Below are 25257 nucleotides of genomic sequence, written 5' to 3' on the forward strand. Positions count from 1 at the left end.
AGCGCTGGATAATTTGTTGGCGCTTAATAAATAAAAGGTGGTAATAATACTAAAAATTGTCATCTTCCTGATTTAACATAATTAATTAAAACTAGCTTTATGTTGCAGTCAGTGCAACTGAAGATGTTTTGTTGAAAACTAATTTATCTCAGGAAAGCAATTGATGCTGAAGGATCACCCAGGAAAGGGGCGTTATGACAAAAACTTTGAATATATCAAGTGGTTAAAGACAGTCCAAGAGGAGATCATTTTGAAAATAAAAATATGATTAAAAAAACGGCTCCTAGAGCCAAACCAAATTCATCATTCTCTGTGATGCGCAAGGTTTTGTACCTAAAATTCTGTAGACAGAAGACCTATAAAGTAGTGAGCAGAGTAATGTTGTAAATAATACTCTAACATTTTAACTAGACTTGTGCATTCGTCTTCGGGCGAACATGAAAACGAACAGGAAGAGTTGATGCCAGAGGAGGACCCTGCAGGCGACCAATAGGCTCACTCGCCCAGCCTTTTTAACTCCTGATGGCGAACCTACGGATTTCTGCTCCCGTTTACCGACAGGGGTTAACTTTGCCGGCAGAGACCGCTGGTCTCCCTGCTCCAACAGTTAAAAGTCTGTACGAACAACCAATAAAGTCACTTGTACAGACCTTTAACTGTTGGAGCTTGTAGAGTCGCTTGTACAGACCTTTAACTGTTGGTGGGCCAGGATTTTAAAAGTCTGTACGAACGACTCTATTGGTCACCAGCAGGGAGCTTGTCTGCCATCAACTAATGAAGTACAGGTGTACGTCATTGTTTGATGACAGAGGAGGCCCCTGCAGGCGACCGATAGAGTTGCTCGTACGGACATTTAAACTCCTGGCGCCAAAGCTGCTGCGTAGTCCGTGCCGTGTTAACCCCGGTATTCGCCCGAACCGAACACAGGAATGGGCGAATATTCGCGGAATTCGCAGATTTTTTCCCCAAAGAAGACGAACACAAAGAGTTGGTCGGCGCCCATGTCTAATTTTAACCATCATGGATCATAAAACCTGGCTGGGACATCCAGTCTCTTGCAAAACTGAAATCAGAGCACTGGTCCCCCATGATTCCAGATGCTCCACCCCAGGGATCCATTCATATGATCATACCTGGGAATTTCCCAGAGACACCAGGAGAAGTGCTGCTACTCTGGGTCGCCACCTTAACATTCCGGGTCAAGGAAGTGGTGTTCTGACATATACCACTCCCTGCCCATTTCTCCCTTACACACCGGTATGTCCTGCAATGTCAGGAAAACCCATAGTGTCAGCCGGAATGCCCACAGCAATGCCGGCATTCCGCAAGGGGGCTCTGGATAATCGGAATCATAAGGTTCCCAGGTATGCATATGATCTGCACATGATTCATGCCCAAAATACAACATAACATCTCCCTGGGGCTGTGGAATATCACATTATCGAACTCAGTTCACAGTTTTTTTTTTAATGCAGTCATCTAATCAGCATATACTGTTTTCCCCCAGTTAACCCAACATAAGAACTACATGTATATTTAACAACAACTTATAGTACCTTCACAATCTACACTTTTGGGTTGGTTGATTCCCAAGATGGATAAAAATGTTTCCCTAAACATGAACTAAAATCTATCAAGCTCAGTGTTTCCTGTGAAAAAGCTGAGCAAACCCTACCATGAGAGATATTAGTCATTGAAAGGTGGTTCTTAGCTTGTGCTCCATCACAAAGGCTTAGTACATTGTCAATGTTCAAGATCCCCTACCCCAAAAAAGAAATGAAAGAGTTTACCAACAGTCTTTCCCACAAAAACATTACAATAAGGCAATTTATTGGTTCCTTCATTGTGTTTCAGTATTACGTATGATATGTTGGGCAGCTGGTGATGGATTACCTCTTCTTTGTCGTTTTCTCACTGACCCTAATTGTATATTGTTCAGATAGATATACTTGTCTTCCTCCATAGCATTTCAATCTCAAAGTCAATAAATGGACATAAAAATGAAGTGACAACAGCTTTTTGTTTTTAGTCAGATGGTATGGTCTTGTGTACATAATCCTAAGGCTTGAAAATCGGACAAATCATGTGTACATAGCACTCACAAACAGAACATTTATTCCTAAATCACAGAGCGTTACTTATTTTAATCTTTGCCTGTGGGATATTTTGGTATAAAACAAATGTGTTTTGCTACAAGATCTGGACAGATTAATTGAAATAATAGCTTTTCATTCTTTATTAAAAAACATTTTTATATCTTTTTCTTGTTTGATTCATGATATAAATGACTAATCTTGGAAGCACTAAAGCGCATAAAATTTTATTTGAGCAATGAATTATAGTCTTTCTAAAGTACATGTTGTATTTCTAAGTTATGGGGTTTGCACTAAAGGCAAGGCCAAAATATGAATATATTTATCTACTGGGAATACATTGCATTCAGTTGTATTTCACTCTTGATTTCATGAGCATATATTCTCAAATGAAAATAAATGCTCTACTGATGTTTTGATTGGAATCTGTTTATTCAGCTACTAACAGAAATAATATTGAGAAATGTGAAGAAAAGAAACCGTATTGAACCACATGCAATCATTGCTGTGTATTATATATAGATATATAGATAGGTAGATAGATAGATAGATAGATAGATAGATAGATAGATAGATAGATAGATAGATAGATGGAAGAGTCCCACGCACTCATAACTGTAATATACCAATGAAAAAAACAATTGGAATGCTCAGAAAAAGGACAATGGATATATTCATATTGACCCAAGACAAGATAGAGTTGCAGGTTCCACCTTTTGGAACACATACAACCTTTCAGGGTGTAAGAGATCTAATCTTCAGAACAGAGATCCAAAGAAGTAACCTCTGAGGTCCCAAAGACTTACGTGGCTACATTTTTTTCTTTAGTTGGCCCTATAAAATGTTTTACCATCAATTAAATACTCTGTTGTTTGAGAAATCATAAGGTGCCATGCTCATTTACTAAAACATACAACAAAAGTTAATTGAACACTGTAAATGTAAGTATTTACAAACAAAAGACAACTTATGCATAGGTTAGTACAAAACAACTAACACTAATGAATTTTATGACATGATAAAAATAACTATAAGCTAAATGCCGCTAACTTTGTTATCCAAGTCAGGCTGTACATTAACCCCTTCATGCCAATGGCTTATTTACTATAAACAAAAAGTACCTTTTCTGAATTTTATTTGAAAAATCTTTTACTCATCTATAAAAACGAATAGAAAAACCCTGGTAAACAGATTTTAATATTTGTAGAATACGCAATGTTTTTATGTTTTTTTTTAAAGTTATAAGGCAATAATTACAAGTAGCGTTTTGCTATTTCAAAACCTTTTTTACGAAATCTGGTGGTTCTGTCCCCATGTGCTATTTGTGACAGCATTGAAGCCAGCCAATGCAATTTACCCCATTTTTTTGAAAACTAGACACCCAAGAGCAGGGGAGGGCTGGCAGCCTAAGGCCTTGGGGCAAGTCTAGTCAAGTGGCCCGTTGCGCCACCGAATCAGCCCACTATAAATGCCCATCTTTTCCTGATTTTCTAACGCACATTGATGTATTGTGATGGGACTGGGAGTAAAAAAAATTATGTCTAATACATTAAAAAACTGCTAATCTTTGTAACAAAATAAAATTTAAATATGGAAAAATTGCACCCTAGGCATTTCCTTGGGCCCCTGCCTGTAATTATCCCCAGAGTCCCTTTGTCCCTCATTCACTAAGCCACACCTCTGTTTTACTTACTCCCGGTAGTTAAGGTATAGATCAAATAAACAACACATGTAAACAGCACGTGCATGTATTGATCAACTGAATAAGAAATACAAACTCTGTATTTGCAGGTATACATAAATAATGTATGCAAACATAGCATAGCAGAATAACACACAAACCCAGCTTTGCAGGTACAGATCAACTGGAAATCACATAACAACTAAACATTAAAGGTATAGATAAAACCCCTTAAATTACAGGCATAGATCACAGGATCCACACCCCAAAACCAGCCCTGGTGTCCACACTGCCCACATAGAACCCGACCAGCACCAAGATAACATTAACAAATTACAGTCCAGAGTGAGCCAACTTTGTCCCCAAACAACCCAGGGTGAGCCAATTTTGTCCCCAAACAGCCTGCCCTGACACCAGTACAAGCTCTGCAACACTGACACCCAAACACACACACCAGTACAAGCTCTGCAACACCGACACCCAAACACACACACCAGGACAGGCTCTGCCACACTGACACCCAAACACACACACACCATGACAGGCCCTGCCACACAGATAGCCAAACACACAGACACCAGGACAGGCTCTGCCACATCAACATCCAAACACACACCAGGACAGGCTCTGCCACACCGACAGCCAAACACACACACACACACACACCAGGACAGGCTCTGCCACACAGACAGCCAAACACACAGATACCAGGACAGGCTCTGCCACACCGATATCCAAACACACACACACCAGGACAGGCTCTGCAACACTGACACCCACATCCAAAATGCTTTCCAAACCTTGTGTATTGATGCCCAGCCAGCCCCCCCTTTGGTTTTAATGTATTTCCCCCCACACCCTTGTGTATTGCCCCATGTGGATTTTTGCCCCCAGCCAGACCCCTTTGTACATTATGCCCCTTGTGTATTGCCCCATGTGGATTTGTGCCCACAGCCAGCCCCCTTTGTATATTATGCCCCAACACCCTTGTGTATTGATTTATGTGATGTCCCCAGCCAGCCCCCTCCCTTGTGTATTGATGCCCCCCTTTGCATTGTTAATGACTGAGCCATGTAATTTGAACCCAGCCCCCCACCTTTGTGTATTGATTTATGTGGTGCCCCAACCACCCTGTTGTGTACTTATACCCCCTAGCCACCCCCATTTTGCATTTAATTGTTGTCCCAATGCATGCAACCCCCCCCCCTTTGAATATGGCTCCCCTTCTGCCTATTACCCCAACTATTTTTTTTAATCTTTTAATACTTACGTTTTTGCTGCCATCCTTCACTGCTGCTGTGATCTTCTAGCTGTCACGAGGAGCTGTTCCGTGTGACTCCGCCCCCTTGAGCGGCCCATCACATTGACGATATGATGTGCCGCTCAAGGGGGCGGAGTCACACAGGACACTGGGCGGCACTGTGCAGGCACGCTGGCCGCTTAATGATTTTAAAGCGGCCAGCGTGTCTTACGGCCGCTTAATAATTAACCATTGCAGCCGATGTGGCTGTGACTCTTAAAGCGACCGTTAGACACGCTGGCCGCTTTAAGAGTCACAGCCACATCGGCTGCAATGGCATTTCGGTGTGGGGCGTTAAAGACGGCCCTGGTGTGGCCGAATCGGCCGCTTAAATGGGCGGCCGCGCGGCCGTTTCATGTAGGTTCAGGGCGGCCTGGGGGGCAATTGCCCCCCGGCCCAGCCCGCCCCTGCCCAAGAGTATTTCAAATGCTAGTTTTTTAACTCTTTCCATGCACTAATTCTACCACCAGACTGTGCCAAACTTTACGGTAGTAATTTTTGTGGGTTTTTTTCGCACTCATTTTACTTCAGGAATGAACGTGCAGCTCCTGGTATATGTCACTGTTAAACAACATTTTCTGAGTACAGTGATACCATCCATGCATAGGTTTGTCAGGTTGTTTGGGGGGTAATAGGCCACATTTGGGGCATGTGCAATTTAGTTTTTCAACTTGAATTTTTGACATGTTGAAATTTCTGCCCCCTGTCCTAGTTGGTACATCTTTGAAGCCGGTCAATTCAATTTATTTGAAAATTAGACTACCAAGGTATTTCAATACTGGTATTTTAACCCTTTCCAGGCACTAATTCTACTGCCAGCCATAGTCAAAGTTTGTGGTAGCACTTTTTTGTGATATTTCTTCCCACACACATTGTACTTGTGACATGAATTTACCTTTCCTAGTATATATCACTGTCAAACAACACTCTCCTGAGTACAGTGATACCACCCATGCATGGGTTTGCCGGTTTGTATGGGGAGTAAAAGGCCACATTTGGGAAGTGTGCGTTTAATAAAATGGAATTTTCACATGTTGAGAATTCTGCCCCATGTCCCATGCTATTTGGGATAGCTTTGAAGCTGATCAGTTCAGTAAACCCATCCAATCAAACTAGACTCCCCAGAGTATTTAAAATGTTAGTATTTTAACTCTTTCCATGCACACACTTTAGCACCAGCCTTTATCAAAGTTTGCTGTAGTACTTTTGTGTGATTTATTTTCCACACACATTCTACATTAGGTATAAATTGGTATATACCACAGCCAAACAACACACAATATGTGTTCAGCAACATCTCCTGAGTACTGTGATACCCCCATGCATGGGTGTGTTGAGTTGTTTGGGGGCTAAACGGCCACATTTGGGAAGTGTGCATTTTTCAAATTGCAATTTTGACATTTCGTCATCCTGCCCCCATGTGGGACATTGTTGTATGGGACATTGTTGTAGCTGCCCAATTTATTTACCCCATCAAACCATATATGTTTGAAAACTAGACACCCCAGAGTATTTCAAATGCTGGTATTTTGACCCGTTACATTCACTAATTTTACCACCGGCCTTTGTCAACTATATATTTATACCCCAAAATAAATATTTTTGCATTTTTTCCTATACACATTGTACTTAAGGTATAAACTTACCACTCCTGGTATATGTCACTGTCAAACAACACCCCAATATTTGGGAGGTAAAGGCCACCTTTGAGAGCTGTGCATTTTTGGAATTTGGACATCTGATCAATCTGTGCCATGTCCTATTTTGGGACATCTTTGAACCCAGCCAATTCAATTTACCCCATCCAATCATAATTTTTTTAAAACTAGACACCCCATGGGCATTTAATATGCCAGTGTTTTAACTCTTTATTATTTTTATCATTTAACAAAATGCAAAGTTAGTAAACAGTAATTAATTAAAACAGTAAGCAATTAATCTTTGGCATGGCCAGTCTTTGTCTTCAAAACAGCATTAATCCTTGTAGCTAAATTTGTATACAGGTTGGACCTTGAAGAACTAACCACAGTTCTTCTGTGTATTTAGGCAGCCTCCGTTGCTTCTCTCTCTTCATGTAATTCTAGACAGACTTGATCTTTACACCCAGGACTCCTTGCTCTTCTTCTTCTGAAGATAGTTCTTAATGAATTTGGTGGTGTGTTTGGGGCCATTGTCATGCTGCAGAATAAATTTGGGGCCAATTAGATGCTTCCTTGATGGTATTGCATAGTGGATAACTATCTGCCCATACTTCTCAGCATTAAGAACACCATTAATTATCACAAAACACTAAACTCCATTTGCAGAAATGCAGCCCCAAACTTGTACCACTCTCTAGCCTTTCAGTAAACATATTTCAAATATTGACTGCTCAGTCTAGAGCACATGCTGCCATTTTTATGCACCCAAGTTCCTGTGTTTTCATAAATTGTTGAGTCACTTGTTTTCACATTGAGGGTATGACTTTTTTGTCAAAAATCCTGCATGAAGATGTCTTCTGTCTAGACTTCTCCGTAGAGTAGATGGGTATTCCAAGGTCCCACTGTTTTCTGCCAATGCTGAGCTGATGGCACTGCCGGACATTTTCCAATTGTGAAGGGAAGTAAGCATGATGATGCATCTGCTGCTCTAAGTTTCCTTGGCCGAACAATATGTCCTCATAGTAAAACTGAGCACAGCAACCAGACACAAGGTAGTGCATCAGCAAGTCTTCTCCCAGGCAGATATTCCAATGCAGAAGACTTGCTGATGCAGTATAACTACATTGTGTCTGGTTGCTGTGCTCAGTTTTGCCATGGCCATTGTTAGTGAGTTCCTAACCCATGAGAGTATGCGTTTATATGCGTGCCAGTGCATACGTGAGTTAACAAGGGGGTGGTGGGCATAAGGAGCCGATGGAGCCAAATGGCTTTACCTGCACCCTGAGCCAAAAAGCCCCAAGCCTCCCCTGTCTGTTGCAAATGCACAGATGGATTCAACATCCCCTCCTACCATATATCTGCACTATTCCTTCCCACTCACACTCAAATTCCTTGTATTTCACCACACAAATCTCTTTCTTTCCAATGTGTGTGCTATACTTTCCTCCAGCCAGCTACAACACTGGCTAATTCAAGATTTCGAGGAATCTAATAAGTGGAAATAGTGTAGTGCAGTTCTGGAAGGTAAAGAATGCATATCAAAATTTAATACAATAATATGTCCCTTTAAATTGACCTGTTTTTTTTTTAAAAAAAAAACTAAAAGGCAAACTTCTGATAGCAGTTCTGGAAAGCAAACTTTCACAATGGTTTATTTGAATATAACTGAATCCACATTGGCATTTTAGGCTGATGTGGAAATAAACAGGAAAGGAAGACATTTCTAAGGCTTACTGGCAATGACAGGAGTTAATTTAATGAATCTAAGACATTTATTTTTTAAATGAAATAAAATTAAATTGTGTGTTTTTTTACATTTAATTTTAAATACAAACTAGATGTTTATGTATGTATTGCCAAGATTTTTCAAAATTTCTATTATTAGGAAGATCATGTTATACTGCAACTGGTGTTTTGTTTTTTTGTTTTTCGCTTATTTCTTTTTTATTTTCTCCTCCTTATCTTTCTGTGCTGATCACACTGTGATCAGCAAGCAGAGATCCATATGCCCTGCATTGCTGATCACAATTTGCATGATCAGCTAGGAGGAGGAGCAATGGAAGAGCCCAGCAAACTCTAGGAAGACCCTGCGGAGGCTTTCGTGTTCTCGAGTGATCTTCCAATGGGTGTCAGCACTGATCGGGTGACCGGGCATTCCTTTTATGATGATGTACCAGTGCTTGCGTCAGGTGCTATTACGAACAATCTCTCAGCAGGAAGATTGCGCTGGCAAGGGACAGTACAGGGTGTTAATAGACAGCTTGATCTCCCGTGTTCCATCAGGTAGATGTCCCAGCTGCTTCAACAAAGTCAGGAAGTGTAGGTATGTCCTTATGGGCTTCTTGGTACAGGTTTCAAGGACGTATCAGTACGTCTTAAGAGGCCACAATTGGTTAGGATTTGAGTCTCTTCATCAGGAAAAAAGGGCAGGCTAGATGTGTCGAATGGTTCTTATCTGCAATCAAATTCAATGTTTCTATGTATTTGTTGCATTCTGCAATACCCTGTTGCATTTATTCCGCTACACTGAAACAGCTTTCCTGAACAATGTAACATAATTGCGCTTGCACTTTCAGCAGTGAGAGATGGCTTTTATATTATAGTGGTCAGCCTTTCCTATGGATAGGCAGTATGGGTTCCCTCTGTAGGACATGTGAAATCAAAATCTTTTCAATATGGCAGGACTTTGAAAATCGCAGTGCTTAGGATATACCTGTAAACAGTGCTTTGGTAAAACTGCAGATTAAACATAGACACATTTTGTAGTATTCGTACAATGCTGTGATTTGTTTTATGATTATGAAACTTTAGCATCATTGTTAGTTGGCACACGCTAACAAGTTATATAAATATTAATAAATACATATTTAGGGGTGTAACATAGACCTCTGCAGCCCAGGGTATTTAACTACACATGGCTGATTTCTAGATTGACATATTCAAAGACATAGACATTCGTATCCTATCCACAACAGGACAGGCACCAGGAGAGGGAGGTTGGGGGGTCAACATTTTGTATTAATCCTCTGCATATGGCACATTTATCTAGACTTACTAACATTCCTTATAGCATATGCAAAGGGCTCATGTCAAAAACTGGAAAAACTCTATGCATATGCATCACTTTATCTAAGCAAACTAAAGGGAAGTTTGTCATACTACCCCAATATGTCCAAGCCCACAAGCACACAACTCTTCCATTTAGGACATGTTCTGTATCACTGGCATTATAATCAGAGGGGTGTTGGGGACCAATTGACTTAAGAGAGAACCATTACCTTTGTTATTATGCAATGAGAATACCTGAACGTTTTATACCCCAAAAAGAGTTGGGGTTCCAATAACCATACTCTGCTCCACCGTTATGTTATGTTTGTACATCAGTATAGTTTTTTTTGGGGGGGAGTACAGCTGAATTGTTGTCATATACACAATTTAATTGTACTTCTATCGTGCATACCTATCTGAGTTCAATTAGCAGAGAGTCTTGTTTTGGCTGAGATGTATATGAGTTTCAACAGCTAAAAGGGCTCAGATTTCCCAGCCTTAGGAAACATGTTTTTTTTTTTGCTCTTTAAATGTGATATTCTCTTTTTGGAGCATGGACATTTTCCCCCCAAGGAAACGTTCCTATGTTTAGCATCGATTTATCATAGTACATTTGAATTAGCTGTTTGTGAAGGGTTCAGTGGAAATATATTAAATGGGAAATATGTAAAACGTGTGTACTTGAATATATTTAAAGATCACATATCTGACGCTAGCGTGTGTAGATGATTTCTTCACATCTGAAACAGCACAACAAAATTGCCTTTGTACCTACAGGTGTTGCGATCAATTTAGGTATTACTTCTATACACAAAGATATGTTTTAATGATCCTACCTGCCAGAAGTGAAAATTACTGTATCAAAAGAAATGTGTTTTCTTGAGATCTGTCAAATATTGCAAAGCCATCCTATCTACAAAGGATAAGAGAATCCATCCATATCATACTTAATCTTCGAAGGTATATCAGTTCCTTTTTCTAGTACTTTAACGTAGGCATTCATTGACAGAGATGGTATTGATTGCAAGGATTCTTACTATTTCACCCAATGTATGCCAATAGACAGTTTCATTGTTATTATTGAGAATGGAAACGCCATTGTAAAGTATATGGCTCATTGATTCACAACTTTTTAATAATTAAGTATTTTACACTTTTTATTTCAAGGAGCATAATTGGATAATGAATGGAAATATAATATTACCTTGGCATAACAGAAGGATATGAGAAGCAGGGGAAACAGGTATCCAAATACAAAGGAGCACACCACGTAAATCCTCTTGTGCTTCAGATCCGGCCAGTATTCCCAACAGAAGGTCTGGTTGCTGCCCCTGTGAATCAGTGCTTGATTGTAGGCTACAGGAGATGCCATGGCAATAGAGAGGATCCAGATGAGGATAACTCCTAACATTGCATTCCTGGGCACACGGATAGAGGATGACCTCCTGGAATGCACTATGGCCACATAACGATCTACAGACATGGCAGATAGGGTGAAGATGCTCACCAGCATGGACAATGTGAAGAAGTAATGAATGAACTTGCATATGAAGGCACCAAGAACCCAAGTTGGCAGCACATAGACGGTGGACTGGAAAGGGATGCAGAACAGGAGGTAAGCCAGGTCAGCGATGCTCAGGTTTAGGATGAATATGTTGGTGGTGCTGCGGGGCTTCCCCGGCTTGTTTCTAGCCAGTACAGTGATGACCAATGAGTTTCCCAGGACCCCCAGGGCGAAGATGATACCGAATACCACCAAGACGATAATATTGTCTAAGCCAATGCCCAGAAGGGGTTTCACAGAGGGCTGTTCCAAGGACCCGTTCAGTTCTAGCGCAAGCCCTTCACTCATGTTACCGAAATCCATCACTTGATCCAAGATGTGAGTTTTTGTCTTTTGGAGGGTTTAGAAGACTACACCGAACGACTCACTGATGAGTTATACCCGGCTCCTGAAGTATTTCTGACGCCTTGTGTGTTACCTGTAACTCTAGCTGAAGGTGATGCTGTTAACTTTGATCCACGTCAGTTCCCAAGAAGTAGAGCGCAGGTCTAACAGGTGGCAGCAGTGGATGGATAACAGTGTGCTGGGAGAGAAGTTTGTAGAGGGTTTGATAGGACCAAGATGATAAGGAGGAGGGAGCTGCTGCTTGCGCTGCCCTGTGCTTCCTCTCGTGTGACTGCCTCCCTGCGCTCTACTTGCACAGTCTTCATGCAGTAAGCGCTACTGCTGCTGCAAACAGATCTGCCCCTCCTTTATACACAGGCTCTATGCACACACATCAGTGTACATGAATTGGTGATAAGGATCGTGACTGCCATAGAGAGCACTCTATGTTATCTCTATATTTGCATTGATAAGGGCAAAGATTGGTGATACATTTCGGTTCTTCTCGTAGGGTTTGTGATTCTTTCGCTGAAACGTGATCAGGTGCATTTCTATGGCCAACAGAGAGAGGCACTGTTAGCCCATTAAAACCTTAGCCTTCACGTCCCATATAACTGGGAAGGATACAGTTACTTACCTGAGACTGATGTTTTCATTGCAATCTATGGTACAATTGGTATCCAGAGGTAAATTCATCTGAGATTACTAAATCTAGTCTGCTGTCACCGAGGCATTCTCACTAAGTCACTGACTGGACAGTAAGGAGTGGTGACAGTGGAAATGTTTAGGGAGAAAGACAATAAGACACAAATATACTCCTGATATCAAACAAGAACACTGCCTTTAATGATTAAACAATTATTTATTACAATGAGTATAAATATATATTTACAAATGTTGTATAGTGTGTGCACCTGAACAGGTTACTCAGAATAGTAAACTGCAGTCATAACACAACGCTATCCAAGGGTCCCTTTTAGCTAAGAATATTAATTCCCATTAACTAATTAATTAACCTTCCACCTTACATTTTCATTAAGATAATCATTTTTTATAAGTTAACTGAAGCATTCCTTAATGCTTTAAGAGCTAGAAATGACTCTTATAATATGATAATTCTGTAATGGATGTGTTCATATAACCTCACTTAGTGAGCATTTGTTTTCCAGAAATACTTTTGTATTCTAAAGTTTCTGTTCTAATATAGTGTATCAAATACACAGAAAACAACATCTGCCTAGAAATCGGTGTGCCATTCTTTGGTAGGAGGCCAAGCAAAACAGTGATGCTACAATTCTGATTTCGTGATACATATCCTAATTTATATTCCTGTAATTAAAATAATGTGCCGAGAAACCATTATAGTGAATGGGCATTTAGCTGGGAGGTTGGGGAGCACAGGCTAGATTGGATGTGCAAGAAATCCATTCTCACATTTCTCATTTTATTGGACCTTGGCCACTGCTGATGCTAATTGGGCCAGCAAGTACTCTATGGCTGGATGTTGGTTTTATGCCCTGCCCATCATGACCGATGGTGATATGTATATGTATATAGTACCTTCATTTTCTACACTATATGTACAATATATTGGATTAATATATATATATATATATATATATATATATATATATATATATATATATATATATATATATATATAAAAATAATATATACATACACATACAATACATATGTTATACATTGCATGTTACAACCATATGTACAGTGTATATATACACTCTTAGTCAAACTAGCACCCAGAACAGCTGCCCAGGTCTGGTGGTCCAGTAGAGGTGACATAGTATACTGTTTATCATTTTGAGAAGGTAAGTGTATTACTATATTTGCACAATTGCACTATTCTTATAAATGAATGTTCATTTGGCTTTAGCTTCTGATAATACCAGCACATCTTTACAAGATTGTACTGTAATGAGCAATATTTCATGTTTTTTTCTACTTGTTTAGAAGCCAGCATGATCTGCTGCAGATTTAGCTATATTGCTATGTGGCACATTATAAAGCTGCAGTTGGAAGGGAAATGTAAGTTCTAAAAGGCATGGGACCGATGCTAATAGTATATGTCTATGGCAGTTAATTTTTCTTCTCCCTTTATTGCTTGCTTCTTCTTCACTGGCTACATATTTCATGGTGGATTCCTGGAGAGTAGTCTAGTTATTTGGGTGCCCTTTTCTAGAAGTTTGTGTTTGGCTTTTTGACCATGTCCCATCTATTTTGGTCATACCTAATTTATTATCTCTTTTTTTCAGCATTTTGCCAAACCTAAAAATTTGGTTCAAATACAGTTGCTGGAGAAAACTGCCTTATTCTTTGTTACAAGCATTGCATTTCATGTCCTAGGTTTATAGATACACATGGCTGCTTTAAATGTTTGATAGTACAAGCTTGTAAATGCATAGTTAGTCCTAAAATAAACCACAATATAATAGCAGAGTTGCTACAACTGTTACCATTGGATGTAATTCAAGGGCCCTAGGTGCAGATGCAAGCTTAGGTAATTAAGATGACAAGTGATTTTTCGATTAACTAAATGCTCCAGAAGATGATCATATGCCTGGCAACTATGGACTATGATACATAAAGTAAGCTTGGTTCATTTGGCATTTGCCAGTGACATGACTATCTGTTGTATCCCTCTTGCAGGGGCAGACTGACCCATTGAGCACTCGGACACGGACCAAGAGCCTGCGAGGGTCGGGGACCCCTCTGCAAGCAGTGTACACCCCTCTCAGCGGAAGATGTTTAAGGTCCACAGAACCCCTGAAATTTGAACTTTTATTTAATGAAATTAAGGAAGATTTACTTCACTGAGGGGTGCTGATATATATGAAAGCAACTTTCATACTTAAATTAAAAGAACTTTAACCTATATTTGTATCCAACTATAATATAATACATTTAAATGAATACAAGATAAAGGTGAGTTTATTGTATTGTTTTGATGATACTTAATTAGTCTTTATGTGGCTTCTTGGAATGCATTTCTTAATTTCTTAACGCAAACTTATCATACAATCTACTTTATTGGCTTATTTAGCTTGTAGTATAACAGTTTGAATAATGGTCTAATTTCCTACCCCAAATCCAGTAAACATAACGTTTATTAAAATATCCACAGCATACAATTTAATTTGCTAAAATGTTAAATAATTTCTGACCAGCTGAAGATCTGTTTAGTTCATGTTTAGGTAACTATGTTTATAAATGGCAACCATATTCTAAATATAAAATATATTTAAGCTTGAAATGAAAACTATTAATAGGAGATAGTTTTTCTTTGGGTGAAGTACAACTTAAATGGGAGGCATTGGGTGATTTGCTAAAATGAGAAATTCCAGGTCACCTAATTTAGGGCTGCCAATCAGCGTGCAAATTCATATTTCCATGTGATTGTTCATGTTCATTGGTCTAATGTTGATGAGAAAACATGCCATGTTGCAGAGATTGTTCAGACAGGAATGGTCTTCAGCTGGAACGCTCAAAAATGAGAAAGATATGGTTTTAGAGTTCCCCGCACCAATCAGATGCTTTAGGAACGCACCATATCACAACATAAATGTGTACAAACTAATGCCTTCATATATTAATGTTTTATTAATGTTTTCTAAGAAAAGGGACCAGTAGATTTTCTAATGGTGTAAATGTATATGGCCCCTGCAATCTGTCCATATCCCACTACACCATGTATGTGTCAGGGGCCCAGGTGCCGGGTCAGGTGGGAGGCAGGATCTTGGAACTGTGCTCCAGACAGACAGGTGTTGCTGTCAAGGTCCACGCCAAATAAGTCAAAATTGAGGTGATCAAAATCAAATGCAGTAGAAAGGACCAAAGCTAATTCAGAGTCACACACCAAAGTCCACACCAAGCAGAATTGTTGTACTTCGTTGAATACACTTAGGGCTATGAACACAATGCACTAGCCAAGAGCTAGGAGCATGCCCAGGTACATATAGGCCCATGATCATATAGCAAGCCACAGGTGAGGCAGAGGCAGGCATGCAGCCAATGAACTATAGGTGTGACAGACATGCCTCCAATGAGTCACAGGCGAGGCATCCCATGTTAATGGGGGGATGGAGAGACCAGCAAAGATAAAGTCCCCTGCTGGTGTAATGGTTAGGTGCGTTACCTTCCAGAGGCAGGGCCGCTGGTTCAATCCTCAATAGGTCCTGACAATATGCATAGATACTATCTTTTAGACAATGATGTATTTTGGCCCAGGCGACTAGACCTAGTGCAGCACTTTACCGGAGTTGACACGAAAAGCCTAGGGGAAAAGGGTGGAGAGAGAAAGATGACAAGGGAAAAGGGGAGAAATAAAGAGAATGATGAAAGACAAAGAAAAAGAGATAAATAGAAAATGGTGGACAGATAAACGGAAAGGGGATCAATGAGAAGATATGAGCTTGAAGGGAATATTTCATGAGTCAGGGTAAAATTATGAGTATGTTAGGGGAAGTATGTCTAAGGGCAAGCAAGTGTTGTGGATGCAAGGGCAAGTATAAGCCAGGATGTTTATATGTAGGGGAGAGTGAATGTGCATGTGTTTATGAGAGGCATTGTAAGAGTAGTGTATATGTGTGCATTCTGACAGTCAGTCTATTACTGTTCTTGGTTTAGGCCTAAAGAAATAGATTGAATAAAAGGTGCACGTGAACTAGAGTGACTGAAATGAGACCCGAGATCCTGTGGATGCAATCTGTCTGTGTGAAATTTGGTTTCTGGTAATTCCTATGAGTGCAATCTACATGCCGGCCAAGTCCTATGAGTGCAGTCTGGGTGCCTGTAATCAATGCCTGCAGTGTAGGGTTTCTTCAGTTATGAGTTTGCTTGTGAATTGTAAGTTGATCTATATCTGTGATTCTCTTTTTTCTATGTGGTGTTTATTTGATCTATACCTGAACTACATTGAGGGGGAGGTGTAGCAATGTGAAGGAAAGGAAAATTATGCTGACATACTTGACAGACATACTTGTATAGTCTTCAGCTAGGTAAACTGGCAAGCAGTTTAGGGACAAGCAGCTTCCCAGTGTCTACTTTGTCCACAATCAGTGGGACAAAGTTCAACAGTTGAGAGGGATTTTAATGTAGAATGACTCTGCCCCTGCAGACTGATCATGATCATGGACGATATATTTTTTTAAGAAAAGGTGGATTAAGAAAGGGGGTGGGACCAAAAGGGTGGATTATAAATAGAAAGACATGCAGCCTGGGCAGGAGGGGGTGAGTCAAATTAACATCAAGGGCCGCATAAGTTAAGTCAGGCCTAGGGCAGCACAAAACTTGAATACACCAATGCTTTTATATGCTGTTCAGGACAGTTCTGCATTTTCCTTCCTCACATTGCGGTCATAATTTTCATTATTATATACACCCAGAGTTTTAGATCATGGTCAGAGGCAAGGAGGGTATGACCAGACCCAGAAGGGGTTATGGTTGAGGAGGACCTCCCACCCACTATGTCAGAAGAGCGACCCTATGGTGCTCAGCTGAAGAGCAGCATGAGGTGTTCACATGGGTGCTGCAGTGGAGCTTAACCACAGGCCTTTTCCTGGGCAGTTCAGGGGAGATCAGAGGTTCTCCCCAACCTTTGATTCCCGCTGCCCCCAAAAGTGGGATAATGGAACCTTGCCAGAAAATTGGAACACGTGAAGTATGAATTGTGTTTCAAATATTACTATTATATCTGTTTTATGATTTGTATTTTTTACCAATATTTGCTCCTTTGGAAAATCAAAACACACATTAAAAATGAGCTATAACCACCTCACCGATCTACAATAACTGTAAGAAATAGCTTGGGGAATTTAACAAAGCATAATAAAATCAGCCAGGAAAGTAAAGTACTTTAATAAAATCCACATAAAAAATGAAAGGGCAATTTGCAGAATAATAAATATGTTACTGAATAGTCAGCACTATGCAGTACTTCACTTACAGTTTTGTAAGACCAAATGTGTTATTTCTCAGCCTTTTAAACAACAGCCTTTGATTTGTAGCCAAAAACCATGAATAGTGGTGGGTAATGCATTTAACATGAGAGCTCAAGTCTTTGTATGATTTATGATACTGTGTATTTATTGTTGCAATGTTTAACTTTAGGTTTTTAACTTTGACTAAAAAGAAAGTTGTTTTTTTTGTTTGTTTTTTTAAAAAGAGTGATTCAATCTAGTGGCAATTGTGTTCTCATTTTATACTTTTCTGTTTTGCTGAAAAGCAAGGTTAAAATTTCAACTAACATTTTACTGTGGGTATTAAAAATCCAGGTTGTTGATATATTCCATTTTTACAGGACCTCTGTATAATAATGCATAGACAGGTTTGTATTTTTAGATTGGTAACTTGGAATGGAAGGGACACTAATCACAAGAAGTTAAGCATCTATACCACAAATGTTTTCCTGTCTTGAAGAAAACTCTCACAAAAAAATATGTAACCCAATTTCTGTGCGTTTAGCATAAAATATGTATTATTTCCATTCTAATACTGTGTTCTAGTCTCTATTTTTACATTTAGCCTATCATACTATATTTTACTCCTTTCCTCTATTTTCTACTTTTCATTCTCACTCTGCCCACTTTGCATAACTTTTCAAACTATATGTTGCCCACTCTTTCCTCCCATTTGTCCCAAGCCCCTCTCTTGCCCCATATCTCTTTTGCAAGTCCATGTTGCTTCCTCTTCTTTCCCTCTCTTTCCCATGTTTTATCCAGCTTCAAGTCCCTATTATTTTTGATTCAACTGTCTAATTCTAAAACTCACTCTTTCACTGATCCTGAGGGTCTAGTGGAAATAAGCAAGATGTGTGCCTCCACCACTACCTGACTTCTATATCAGTGCTATTCTCTATTCAGCTAGGTACTGACTGGCAAACATCCACCTCCATCGTACATACTTGGCTCAGTATTTAGAGATCCTTAGGTATCCTCATGTCCTACAGCCTACAAGTTAAAATTGTCCACCGTTTGCTCAAATAATGTAATCATAGTTACATTTCAGCTTGTGAGGTTTCTTATGGTCCAAGCATAGAAGATACCTGGCCAGTAAAGTCTTACCTTGTAAATCTCCAGTCAAATAAGCAGATCCACGTCACATAACAACTTTCCCCAACATATTAAAAAACCATACCATATAAAAAAGATATCCTTTTTTCTAATTTTGTGGAATATATTTATCTCTGACAGTAGATTCCAATTGATACTGTATTTTAGCATTACTGAAAAAACAGTATATTCAGTATATTCAGCAGGCCGTTTTTTCATAAAGTTTGTATATGAACATTCTATCTGTATGTGATATCATTAATATTATTTCCCAGTTCATCTTGAGTGCATTGAACTTTTGTTTTACAGTTCATTTCTTTGCCACTCTAATCAAGGGTACACATCAGATATTAGTCTGTTTTGCAGTTTCTCCCTTTCCATTGCCAATATAGTAATTCATTAATCTATTTTTACATTACTCATATAGTCTTGTGAAGATCAGATGCAAATGATTTCTCCATGTGATTCAATTCATCTGTCCTTTATCCTTTTTATCATGGGGGCTATTTAAAGAAATCATTATGACTTTAGGCTGCACTTAATGTTCTTTCTTGTTTTGTTGGCTGGCCTCTTAATTTGCCCAAATCGTTATTTAGCTTATTTAGATCCATTCTTTTTGGAGCATCTTTTCTTCATTAGCTCTACTAGATGCAGCCAATACCTTAAAAAAGAGATTACTTTAATAGCAGTTGTGGGTAAGCATTAGAGTAGCCAGTTTTCCCTTATAACCAGGTTATTATTTTGATGATGCTTCTGTTGTCTTTTATTCTTGCATTTTTACCATAGTTTTCATAATTTGTTTTTTTAGAATAATATATCTCTCTAGTCAGGCAGATTTTTATTTATATGTTGGATTATGTCCCCCAGAGCATATACAGAACTATATGCTACAAAAAACCCCAGAGATTAAAAAGAAAGATTAATCATTTTTATAAGTAGTTAGTAATGGTTTTGGATTAAGTGAGCCCCCTTTCCTTGCAGAGATTTACTAGAACCCCCTCTTATGCAGCATACCAATTACAATCATGAATATGGGGGCTAATATTAAATACAATTAGCTTGGTCACCGGTAACAATACTCATAGCAAAACCTGTATGTATTCAACATAAATAAGATGATTGTTTAATTCTTTAATCAACAGCCTCCATTCAGCCTATTCAAGTATAATATTAACATGAATAATCTATGTGCAGATATCTCAACTAAATATGTTTTGATTTATAATAAATCTTAGTCTTTTATACTAATAACCTTCGATGCCTTAACTTCTATCCTGGCATTGTTCCCATGGCTTAAATTTGATGGAAGCAAAATAAAGTCTGAGATGTTGTGACCATTTTTAACATACTCGTGTTTATTTTAAAATGCAAGATCATTAATCTATCTGAAATTATATGGCTTGTTTTGATTCTTTTATTACTGCAGAAAGGCTTTCATCTATATGCCATGTGGGTCTTTTTTTACTAAATATTAGTATATGTTATGTCTTAAATCAGTTGTGCTTATGCCTTCTCTTTTTCTGCGTAAAATTTCCTGAAATAGCCTTTGAGTGGTCAACCAAAAGAAGATGTCATTTCCTTAACCCCCTAATTAAATTTATAATGCAATCTGGATTATAAGTACCTATTAAGTTATTATGAAACTGTTCTTGTAGAGTATTTCCATAATCATCTATATTTATGTTCTCATACTAACATGAACATAAATTAAGGACCACAAAAAAATGTCCATAAAAATATGAAAGTCAAGTAGTGTTAATCTGAAGAAGATTAAAAATAATGAAGTCTCAATACACAAGCATACAAAAAAATAGCAAAAGTCACCTATTATAGGAATAGGAAATACTCATTGTGTCTTAACTGTGCACCGTGTAACAGCTGTAACATATGAAAAGGAAATATTACTTTCCTTGCACGAATAAATGTGCTTATCCCAAATTGAAAAGATCACAGGAAAACGTAAATTATATCTGAAGCATGAATCTAACACTTATCTAAATATCATGATACAATCATAAATCTAGGTTACACTGCTAATATCAGAATACTCATATTCAGTCTATTACAATAATTATCTTGGAAATATATACTATACAGATATCTTGGAAGTCCTGATGATCATCATTTCAGCTATAAATGTCTTCAAGTTATGTATGCACCCCTGTGGCATTAACCATAGAAGGTTGTGCTCAAGGTTTCCTTACTTTGTTATATATTATTATTATTTATTTATACAGTGCCAACATTTTCCACAGCGTTTCTTACAGCTATGTTAAAATGGTATGGCAAACCATTATAAGAAAAGAAGGTTCTAGCTAAGAAGATTGTATACTTCTCTGAAGAAGGGTGAAACCTGGAGGTTAGGTGAAAGAGAGTTCCATATTCATAGGGAAACACAAGTTAAGTATTATAATCATGCAAAGGAAGGCGTGATAAGGGAGAAGGAGAACATTTTATTTCATTCTTGGGGTCATAGGAAGCTAGTGAATGACTTCAAAAAGTGGGGAAATTCAAGAAGAAGATGCAGAAGCGGAATTAGGCAGCAGAAATGGAAGTGGTCACCAGAGAAGGTAGGTAAACTAAACATTTAGAGAGTGTTAGAGAGTGAATGAGAATGAGCCTATGAATGGGCATGGTATGAAATGTGTTGCCCGAAAAAGAATAAGCAAACATCTAAACCTAAAAATGTGTCTGAAACGCTTTTGGCCAATTTGCCCATTGTCTATTCCCCAACAATATTCTACCTACTGTGCTGCTGTTACTAACAGCGTGGGACATCTGTTGACAATGATTGCTAAAAACCTTTACTTGCTGCCCTTTATCTGACTTAATATTATTATTAAATGGGCTAAAAGCTCTAACCTGCTGGGAATGTTAGCCAAATGAATGTTGGTAAATAGGACCAAATCTGAGTCAAAGTGCTTAGAAGGGCAATTACATGATTGCTCCCAATTTCACAGTTTCTTCCAGTATTGCCACTATCTTACTATGATAAATATGGACATGTATCTCTAAATATATTAGAATTTATAGGAAAGATCAAGAAAGATTTTTGGTAATGGCAAAATTATCGTGTGCTTTTAAAGGCAACCTAAGCAAATACTGTGCAGCAATAAAGAAAATTACACTTGTTACCTAAAACAGCAACATCAATAAACATCTTCACCATTTCAAAAGAAAATACACAATGGGTGCTTCAAAACATTATTTCATCCTCAGGATGTCAATTGTTAACTTATTGAATTACCACAAGGGGCTCTGAAAATTAAGTGCCCTAAATTGGTTTAATAGATTTTTTTTTCCAAAAAGCATTTTATAATTAACTCTGTATTTTCAAATGTGAAGGCTAAAGGCAACAATCAAACTGGAATTTAGTAAACATGAAAGCGTCTCATAACACAACAGCGCTTTTATATTTATTCTAAATACAGAACTATAATTAAATGTTGTAAACCAAAAACAGCTCAGTTTTCAATATTCATACATTCATTTTTATTTCATGACATGTTCATAATTTATATAAAAACATTTTTTTTTTATAAAATAACATTGTGTTGGCTTTACTATGCTTCATTAAATGTATAATTATATGAAGCATATACTAATGTATTGTTTACATAAATGTTGGATTCAATATACATGTTAAATTAGCTTGGCTTGCTCAATAAATCAAAACAGCTTTCATGTTAGTACACTACATTCAAAAAGAAAATTAAAGGAGTAATTATCGAGTAACATCTTTATCACAAGTCTTGCAGTACATACATTGAAAATGTATGACCAACTTAAATGATCAAAAACTTTTTGATACAGTAAGTAAACAAGGCCCTGCTCGTAATCTTACAATCTAGAAGGAGACTATAGGGATTTCTTAATAGACACGTTCAAATTGAGCAAAAATTATTTGAACATTTGGAACCAAATGATTTTTTTTTGTTTTTGGCCCATTTGTTTTAGACAATGAATTCTATTTTCTGTCTGTTGTTTTTGGGACACACAGGGGGTGTCTTAGATTCAGAAACAAAATTAGTTGCCCAATGCCCACATTTACCTTCTCTCTCATTTTCATTCACCCTCTCATGCTCTCTGAATGTCTCCCTACCTTCACTGCCACTTCCATTTCATGCAGCTCTGCTTCTGTGTCTCTTGTGTCTCCACTCCATCTTTTGTCTCTTCTCTTTTGTCTCTTCTTTTTCATCTCTTCTTTCTTCTTTTTTCTATCTTAGGGCAAAATGGCGGGGCTTCCAGTCTTTTCCTGTGATCCTCTAATTGAAGAAAGAAGAGAGAAAAGAGGAGATAAAAGACAAGGACAAGAAGATACGAGACACCGAAGCAGAACTGCGAGACACCAAAGTGGAAGAAGAAGATGTTGGCAGAGCAGCTAGGGAGAAAATAGTGAGAGAGCCCTCTAATATAAATAGTATATCCCAGTGCTACATACCTTAAAGAGGCATAGTTTTTTTCGCTGCATACTAAGTAGGCTGGTTGGGTTGATCTAATATCTGCCTTGTAACCAGTTCATTCAGCAGAGGCACATCAGGGGATCTGATGCCCAAAGAGGGTGAAGCCCACCAGTTTTTTCAAAAGGACTGTCACTACCATAGACCTGCTGCCCAAGTCATACAAGGCCAACATCTGCTTCATGTTCTGGGCTATTTCTATGTCTTAAAAGCTCATCTTGTAATGAAACTTTGTTCTATTAGTAAAAAATGAATAATAATGGAAACTATTTGTAGAGTTAGTTTATAAAAACTGATAGACCAAGCATGGATTAAGATATGTTGTAAATTTATAATAATTAGTCAAATTGAGTAATTATCTAAAACTTTTCAACAAAAACATTTTTTTCAGAAAATGAAAAAACATCATTTTCCTGAATGTCATATAAAGATATTTTTATGTGAAATATATCTTACACTACAAAATTATACATAATACCCCCATATTTGTCAGATTCCATTTCCTTCAAATTGAGGTTTGGCTATATAATGCAGCCGAAGTAAGATAAGTTTACTGATAATGTCAAGTTAACTTCAGGAAGTCATTAGAGTTGTTTTCTTTTGGTATTTAGAAAAAATATATATATTCCACCTTCAATGAATATATATATATATATATATATATATATATATATATATATATATATATATATATATAAACACAGTGGCAAGAAAAAGTAAGTTAACACTTTGTATTTATGTATATTTTTTCTCTTAAAATATGGTCTGATCTTCTTCTATATTACAAGAATTAACAAACACAATCTGTTGTAACTAATAACACACAAATTATTGTATTGTTCTTACACATATTGAATACATTATTCAAATCTTCACTATGTGGGTTGAAAAAAGTAAGTAAAGCCCCAGGCTAATGACTTTAACAAAAGCTAATTGGTCAGAAGTTAGCAAACCTGGATAATCTATGAAACAGCTTGGCTTCACCAATGGGACAATGAATTCACAAGTTAATCTCCATTCCATTTCATTACAAAGGTGTTCAATGGAGTTGAGGTCATGGGTCTGTGCAGGCCGGTCAAGTTCTTTCACCTCAAACTCATCCAACTATGTCTTTATGGACCTTGCTTTGTGCATGTCTAGACGGACAGAAGTATTGGGACACACCTTAGGTTGGTCCTCTTACTTCTGATTAAGGCAAACTGGAATGCTTCAGCATACCAAGACATTTTGGACAATGCAGTTCAGTGAAAGTTCTTGCCCTGTTCATAAAGAAAGGTCCATAGAGACATGCACAGATCCCTGACCTTAACCACATTGAACACTTTTGGGATCAATTGCAATGCTGATTGCGAGCCAGGCCTTCTCTTTTAACATCAGTGCCTGACCTCACAAATTGTCTTTTGGCTGAATATTTCCACAGACACAGTCCAAAATCTTATGGCACGATTTCCAAAAAGAGTGGAGGCTTTAACGATCATGGTTTTGGAAAGATATGTCCAACAGCACATAAAAGTGTAATAGTCAGGTGTCCACATACACTTGGTCGTATAGTGAATACTGTGTACCTAGTTTCATTCAACTTTGAGTTGAATGAAAAAAAAGCACATACCTGCTCATCATTCTGTCACCTCTGAATTTTCTTGTCATAGTTCATAAAATAAATCACCAAGATTATAAATGCAAACTAGAAGCAAAGTGAATGAATCCATTAATGCTAAAATTAATATTTTCAAAATGACAGCCCAGTGTGACTTTGTGGCAATGATCAAAGAACCATTTAATTTCCATCTATTGTCACATATGAGATAACTCAATCTCCCATGTGTGTTGCTGTTCCTTGTTAGTGTCACACCTTTTGATTAATCTGTCATTGTGTCGTAACAATTGCCATTTTCCCCTTTAGAACTATTTTGTCTTTACAATAAGATAGGTAAATGTTACTTCTTATGATTACACTGCATATTAGACATCTGCAAATGGACCAAAAACGATTCGTATGAATTCTCTATTCTATCTTTAATTTTCAATCCTTATTCTGCTATGTTTTTTATTCATCCACATCTCAGCGGATATAACCCGG

The 25257-nt window shown here is 38.0% G+C and overlaps 1 protein-coding gene across 1 annotated transcript in view; it reads right to left on the reverse strand.

The window, feature by feature from the left end:
- The window catches only part of GALR1 (galanin receptor 1), a 59462-nt gene extending 36547 nt beyond the window's left edge, over positions 1–22915 (reverse strand). The window contains exons 1-2 of the mRNA XM_053467854.1: positions 22820–22915; positions 10967–11656 (exon numbers count right to left, since the gene is read on the reverse strand). Of these exons, the coding sequence (XP_053323829.1) occupies positions 10967–11656; positions 22820–22915 (786 nt within the window). The remainder of the gene's footprint in view (positions 1–10966; positions 11657–22819) is intronic.
- Positions 22916–25257: the final 2342 nt, after the last annotated feature.

The sequence above is a fragment of the Spea bombifrons genome, chromosome 5 (genome assembly GCF_027358695.1).
Source record: "Spea bombifrons isolate aSpeBom1 chromosome 5, aSpeBom1.2.pri, whole genome shotgun sequence".
Lineage (NCBI taxonomy): Eukaryota > Metazoa > Chordata > Amphibia > Anura > Pelobatidae > Spea > Spea bombifrons.